The sequence below is a fragment of the Miscanthus floridulus genome, chromosome 6 (genome assembly GCF_019320115.1).
Source record: "Miscanthus floridulus cultivar M001 chromosome 6, ASM1932011v1, whole genome shotgun sequence".
NCBI classification, from domain to species: domain Eukaryota; kingdom Viridiplantae; phylum Streptophyta; class Magnoliopsida; order Poales; family Poaceae; genus Miscanthus; species Miscanthus floridulus.
This window is the reverse complement of record NC_089585.1, coordinates 84,020,830-84,027,897: the sequence shown is the minus strand read 5'-3', so window position 1 is coordinate 84,027,897 and position 7,068 is coordinate 84,020,830. Positions and strand designations below refer to the sequence as shown.

General features: G+C 41.3%; 1 protein-coding gene across 4 annotated transcripts; it reads right to left on the bottom strand.

Annotated features, from left to right (window-relative positions):
• Positions 1-2,197: 2,197 nt before the first annotated feature.
• LOC136458500 (vacuolar protein sorting-associated protein 32 homolog 2-like) lies at positions 2,198-6,706 on the bottom strand. 4 transcript variants are annotated; one of them, XM_066458443.1, is made up of 8 exons: positions 6,298-6,706; positions 6,048-6,178; positions 5,376-5,475; positions 4,604-4,689; positions 4,434-4,525; positions 4,234-4,348; positions 3,946-4,141; positions 2,198-2,589 (listed from the first exon to the last, which is right to left on the bottom strand). In XM_066458443.1, exons 2-7 carry the CDS (start codon positions 6,129-6,131, stop codon positions 3,950-3,952), a joined length of 669 nt encoding a protein of 222 aa, XP_066314540.1. In that variant the 5' UTR covers positions 6,132-6,178; positions 6,298-6,706; the 3' UTR covers positions 2,198-2,589; positions 3,946-3,949. The 4 variants fall into 4 exon arrangements, with proteins under 4 accessions (XP_066314540.1, XP_066314541.1, XP_066314538.1 ...); XM_066458444.1 differs by having other exon boundaries at positions 6,454-6,706; XM_066458441.1 differs by having other exon boundaries at positions 6,048-6,159; positions 6,298-6,705.
• Between the last annotated feature and the right edge of the window lie 362 nt (positions 6,707-7,068).

Sequence of the window (7,068 nt, the reverse complement as noted above, 5' to 3'; positions counted from 1 at the left end):
ATCGATGTTTAAGGCAAGTATAATATGGGATCTTTCTTGTTGTCCTATACACCTTTAATTATTTAATTCATACTACATGTGTCTACCTTGACTGCCACTAAGGATTTCCTGGTACTTTGTACCTTGTGCCTTGATACCTACGGGGTATTGTATTGGGTAGTTTGATGCTAGTGCTTAACTAAAGCCATGATCTTGTAACTTGACTAATATAATATGCAATAAACACTAAAAGATGTTTTTAGCAACATGGAACAAGGGGGCTACAACATTGGGTTGTTTCTATGGTGCTCTAGATTTCTCTCCCTAAGGACTTATCTGTAAGTGATCATCCAGGACTTACAGTACAATTGTGAGGGCTATATGGCTCTGGCTTTAGCTCAATATGAGGACCTTTTCTAGCTTGTTAGTGATTATATTTATTGGTGTACGAATGGCTTGACGAATCGAGTATAGTGCGATATTTGTCCCCTTGAGTATAGGCTACGCGTCATTGTGCCATTAGGAAGGGGGGCTCTATATCTGTTTGCCACATGAATCTAATGGTGCTAACTTGTTAGACGAACATTTGAAAGGCTTCATAGTGAATCCTGTCGACCTTCCTTGGTAGTGGGTTAAGAGGCTCGCGACCTCGGGCGAAAGGGTAAATCACAACTCACAGTGAAAGTGTACAACCTCTGCAGAGTGTAAAACTGGTATATCAGCCGTGCTCACGGTCACGAGCGGCCTTGGAACCCTTACGGAATAGATGATCAGTAACGGTTAATGATGATGATACTGATGATGAAGATGCTCACTAATGATTACTGTTTATGCTATTCATTATTCATGTTTACCTGATCATGTATTTATGGGCTTATGATAAACTTGTTGCCACCCAATTACTAAAAGATGACTCATTAAAAACTAACCGCAGTTAAACCAGTGTCAGCCTTTTGAGCCTCATGAACCCCATGTTATATTTGCTGAGTACGACATATACTTACGCTTGCTTTACTTTTAAATCTTTGGAAAATCCTGGTGGATACCAGATCGCTAGAGTTTGGAGAAATTAGGCTTGTGATTAACCAATCAGTTGTCCCTGTAGAATTGGAGTCTTCACCTAAAGATCGAAGTTGTCTTTCCGCTGTTTGCTATCCAAGGTTATATTCTTTATACTACGTACGTATATATTGAGCATTGTCTATTGATATTACCCTTATTTATAGCTATATGCGAGATTTGACTTTCTGGGCTCACATATGGTGTGTATCTGGTTTTGTCCTTAAAACCGGGTGCTGCATACCTCAAGCTGAAAATGTCAGGCCTCAACAGGGTCATAACAATAGGCACCAGTGGGGAAAGCGTTGCGCATGCAGTGACGGTCATCACCTCAGTAGATCTGCCAACATTAGGCAAGAGGTTGCGGAAGGGTCTCTTGATGCAAAGAAAGCGACATCCTCAAGCTCACCAAGGCGGTCGGTATCGACCTTGAGTGCCTAGAAAATACGGTGTGGACTAGCTCCAACCTCCCTCCGAAATAGGAAAGCCTGCTTGTCGACTTCCTACAGGCCAACTCTAACATCTTCGCGCGGAAGGGGTCGAATATCACAAGGATCCCGCCCTAGGAGGGGGGGGGGGGGGGGGGGGGGGGGTTCGCCAAACACTCCCTCAACTTGACTCTAGGTGCAAAGTAGTTAAGCTGCGCCTGCGCAAGTTCGACGAGGAGAGGCGTAACCGCATAAGACTATGGGGGAGGAGCTTGCTAAGCTTTTGGCGGACGGTTTCATAAAGGAGGCCCAACAACCTGACTAGCCTGTGAGACAGGGTGAAACCCGCTTCGCTACAATGTTAGCCAACTGTGCTATGGTGGGATGTCAATGTAGTTCGGTGGCACAACAGTTTGCTTTTACCACGCTAGCCAATTGGTATGGGAAAAAAAATGTTAGCTTCTTAAAAGCTAGGAGAGTTATTATTTTAAAATATTGATTAAAAGGATAGTCGAGTAAGAGACCAACTAATTGTGATTAATATGATGACTTCGCAAAACTAAAACAATCTAAGACAAAGAAAAAGAGAAAAACAAGAGTGCAATAGCACACAAATGTTGTTTGCTTTATACGGGTGTGGAACACTTCCTCCTTCGGTCCCAAAATGAGTCTTCATCTCATATTGAGTCAAACCATTCTCAACTTTGAGCTTTAGAGCAACTTCAATAGACTTTGTAAAATCAGATAGCTAAACCCATGATTTAGCCAACCTGTAAAATAGAAAGCGCCTCGAAAAACAGACAATACGGGTACATGATTTAGCCAACACTCTTACATGGCTCCAGACAATATGGGTACATGAAAAATACCGTGACAAACAATGCACGTTGGTGACTTGAATAGTTAGCATAGAGCTAACCGGGCGACATTAACTAAATTGTCTGTGGAAAACAGAGCCCAAAATCACTGAAACAAACACTGGCTGGAGCAGCCTTTTTTTCTGCTTCTGTTGCCAAATATCCACCAAGATTATACATACATGGCAAATATAATAAAGCCTGACTCAGCTTTCATCTTGGGCATAACGCCATTCATATACACATTTCACCTCTTCATTGGAAACCTGCAAGTTTCAGTAGGGTTAATTACAATGACCAAGAGCAGCAATAGCTTTAAAACACGCAAAGCAAAAATAAAATAAAATGCAGGACTCAAATAATAGTATTAAACCATATCCTTGGAAATTATTCCAGAGACATATATACTCCAAACACCATAAACTCGAACTAATTAAGTGTAAATTCCAAGCAAATTCTGCAAATATTTGATTTTAAAATTTACAGTTCTCTTTGATTGTAGCAAGTAGCCAAAAGAAAATGGAGGTAAACTATAATGTGGCTGCAATAAGTTTAGCCACAGTTCAACTGATATGAAACTAGGTTCAGCCAATTAAGACAAACAATAGGTCAGACAAAATTGGCATTTCAATTCTCAGGTGCTGATATTGGACATCAACTGGATGAATAATTGGATACACCTTCACCGTGAAGCATATGCCCCTTTCAAAATCTGAAAATTGAAAAGTCTATCTAGACAGAAAACTGTCATGATGATTGCATATGCTTCCAGCAAACCATCTAAAAAGAATGAGTTTGCTTGAATAGCTGTAAGCAGTGCTCCAATTAGCACATTTGATCTGCTGAACTTCTTTCACAGGCGAGCATCTACCAGCAGATGTAAATTACTACCTGTCTCTATTTTTTTGCATGGTACACTTTGTTGCGTTAGGACAAGAATTTGAAGAGCAATTACTATATCAATATTTTATCAATGAGATAAAAAATTACAATCATAAGCAAGTATTTTTTTTAATTACAATCATAAGCATGGTACACTCAAAGTGTGTCAAAAAAAATGTGTTAATGGAGTAATCAGTAGTCCCATGAAATAAGCTTGTAAACGAAATAAGCTTGTAATTTCAAACAGAGGGAGGGGAGTACATTATTTCATCATGCAGTGTTCCAGTGACAGAATATTTCTATCGTCCTAATGCATTAGAATATCTTAGGAGCTAAAACTGAGCCTAAACAGTCGAAAACAAAAAATAAATAAATGAAGGAATAAAACAGTGTAGAATAATTTAAAAGCTACTCCCTCTATTCCAAAATTATAAGATGTTTTGACTTTTCTAGATACCTACTCCACATTGCTTTTGCTATATATTTAGACATAGTGTATATCTAAGTGCATAGCAAAAGCTATGTATCTAGAAAAGCCAAAACATCTTATAATCTGGAATGGAGGTAGTAAATATATGCACACTTTTACATTGGATCATTAACAAATATATGTACTGCTGACAACCGTACAACCGGTTGGACACAGCATTATTAGATTTAGCTAACAGATACTAGTGAATAAGTCCCATGAAAGGAACATCAAATACACATTAAGATGTACAAATGGATCAAACATTAACCTGATCACAATGCCATTTCAGCTTGCAGTGCAGCAAGCTCATCATCTTCAGCTGTAGTTTTCTGTGGAGCAGGGCGAGCTGGTTGCTTGTTGGCTGGAACATACACTGGATGCACCGGAGGAGCTGCAACAGGCTCCAGAAGCTGAGATTCCAACTCTGCTCCCTCCAGTTCTTCAAGTTCCGCTTCCAGTTCATCCTGTAAGTTTTTTCAGTGCAATGGGTGCTAAGTGTGTCAGAGAAAACTATGCACTGCAAGGTTGCAAATCTTAAATGCCCACAGTGAATTACCTCGTCGAAATCAGCAGAAGCTCCAAGAGGAGCTGACAAAGCATCTTGAATTTGTTTCATATTTTCAGTCTGTTCGTTAATTTCATCCATGGTCTTGTCGACATCATCAATGTTTCTGCAGGGGCATGGTAAATAATCATTTTGAGACCTTGAACGACTAGGTGCATAAATCCTAAAATGGACTCAATATTAATACTAACGTTGCTTTTTGCATTGCTTTCATAGCTGCAGCTCCAGTTCTCAATGCATCAACCGTCTCTGTTGTAGCTTTAGCTGCTTCTAACATGATCATCTGTATACAAAATGGGTTATACAGTTAACACACAGCGTACAGTAAACCCAAAAGCTCAATGTTTGAGTGCGAATATACCTGATCATGGATTCTCAACTGAAAATTTCCGAGCTGCTCAATTTGTTGCTCATAAAGTTTTTTCCTCTTCAAGGATTGGATAGCCGCTGTTAAGAGGAAGTTTATTTGTATTAGCACAAGTTTCTATAAATCCAGTTTCCATTGCATAGGAAAGGAAGTTGGTAGCATTTAAAGATGGTCAACATTAGTTTACATGGAAGCCAAAAAAGAGGGAAAATAAAGCGAACATAAGCTGTATTAGCTAAATAACGTTATGATCATGAGGCCTTCAAGTCAAAGATGTTGAAAATTGCTCTACAAATAATGTTGCATGGAGTTTGCATTCTATGTGGATCTATTACATTACAGGTGCATACAAACCTAAACTTGTTTTGATAAAATACTATGTCAACATGGTGAAACAATACTAAGGAACAATGATAAGCACAATAACTGTGTCAAAAGAAATACCCACATATTTGTTGATCCACTGCACCATGCACCGACGAAATTTATATACACAAAAACGATGGATAAGCTAAATTTGTTTCGGTAAAATACTATGTCAATATGGTGACACAACACTAATAATGATAAGCACAGTAACTGTGTCAAAATAATACGTGCACCAAAGAAATTTATATGCACAAATACACAAAATATGATGGATACGCTTGGAGTGCAGCATGTGCACCAAGGAGATTCAGATTACTTAACAAAAGCATGTAGTCTCCAATCATACTGCCAGAGCACAAGTATACATTTCAAATTGCACTATTGTGGTTTATGATACCTCTTTTATTCTTAGCTTTTGAGAACTCCTTGGCTCTCTCAAGCTCAGCGGCTGCTTTTTTCTCCAGCACCTTTTCTTTCTTCTCCAGCATATCAAGTGTCTGAATATAAACAAAGAAGCTTTTAGAACTTTCTAATTTACTGTGGCATAGGCATTACATGTGCCAAATTGTCAGCTATAACAAGAGCATAGTCCATTAGTTGGTTAAACATATATAAAGTGTTAACGATCCCTTCCTAATAAGCAAAACATTAGAACTTCAGGAGCAAATAAAGCAAATCAAAGAATGATCAGCCTATAAAGATATTGATCATAAATAGATGGAGCTTGCAAATGCCATGGGAAGAACTTAAGCATCCTATAAGTTGAGATGAAGTTAACAAAATGTGAGAGTTCCAATACACTAAAGTAGAACTTGTTCCAAAATAAAACAAAAGACACTAAAGTAGAAGGGTGGAAATTTTTGTCATGCATGCGTGATCAGGCAACAAGTGATGTCATATTTTGGTTAAACCTTAACAGTTCAATTCAAAATGAAGGATAATCTGAGGTCGCAATTATATTTAGGCAGCCAAAATAAGAGAACATCAAACGTGCCCAAAAAACACCTTAATAGAAGTGAGACAAGGTAATCATACGCCAGGAAATAAATAAAGAAGACAGAAAGGTCACCTCATTTAACTTGTCGAGAGTGGCCAAGGCATTGGAGTTGGCCTGCTCCTTGGGCTTCCCGAAGATCCTATTGAACATGGACATGGCTACACTGGCAACAGAAACTCAACGCCTGCGAGGCAAAACAACAGCTGGAACAACGTCATTTCACAAGCTAATTCGAGAGGAACTCATCAAGTAGCATTTGCAAGCACTACCCAAAAATAACTGAAAGTGGAAAAGGAAAGCTTGTCCACGGTGGAGCCCCCACCTATGCGCAGCGGGTGCCTGATCCGAGCAGAGACCGCCGACTAATCGACTGCGATGACCTAAGGCAGAGGAACGCCGGATCGCAATCGACCCTCTCCCTAATCGCGGGGCGCACCGATCTGGGATCGGTGTATCTAGCAGAAGCGAGGAGGCTTACCGGATTCGTCGCTGGCGGCGGAGGCGGCTAGCGTTATTGGAGAGAGAGGAGGGGAGGAATCTCGTTGGAAGGCGCGGCTTTGGGTTGAGGCAACAGCCGAGCGAGGGGATCGGGTGGGGGAGTTAGGATCGATGGGGGAGATTTGTTATTCTGGTCTGGTTTTGGATGATCGGGGGAGGAGAGGGAGGGAGACGAGATGGAGTTGGGTCGGATGGAGACGACCGCGTACGCACGCACCGCGGAAGGTGACCCGACGAAGCAAACGGAAACACGGTTGCCGTTAGTTATTTTTATTGTCAATTATTTGCACGGCACTCTCAGTGTTGTGGCGCAATCCAACACATCTATTCTCTCCCCCCCCCCCACTTTTTCTCCAACGCTCCTAGCGTCCGGATGCCCGGATTCAGGGACGCGTCCGGACGTACGTCGGGCCGTCCGCTCCTCACATGGAACAGTAGACTCGATCTTACCAAAACAACAGAGCACCTCGCGGCGGCCCGTCTCACAGAACAGTAGACTCGTTCCATTCCACAGGCGCCGCCATCCTGCCGCGCCGCCCCGTCCTCCCGCCGTTCTGTCACGCCGCCTATCCCCCCGTCGCACCCCGCCAGGTGC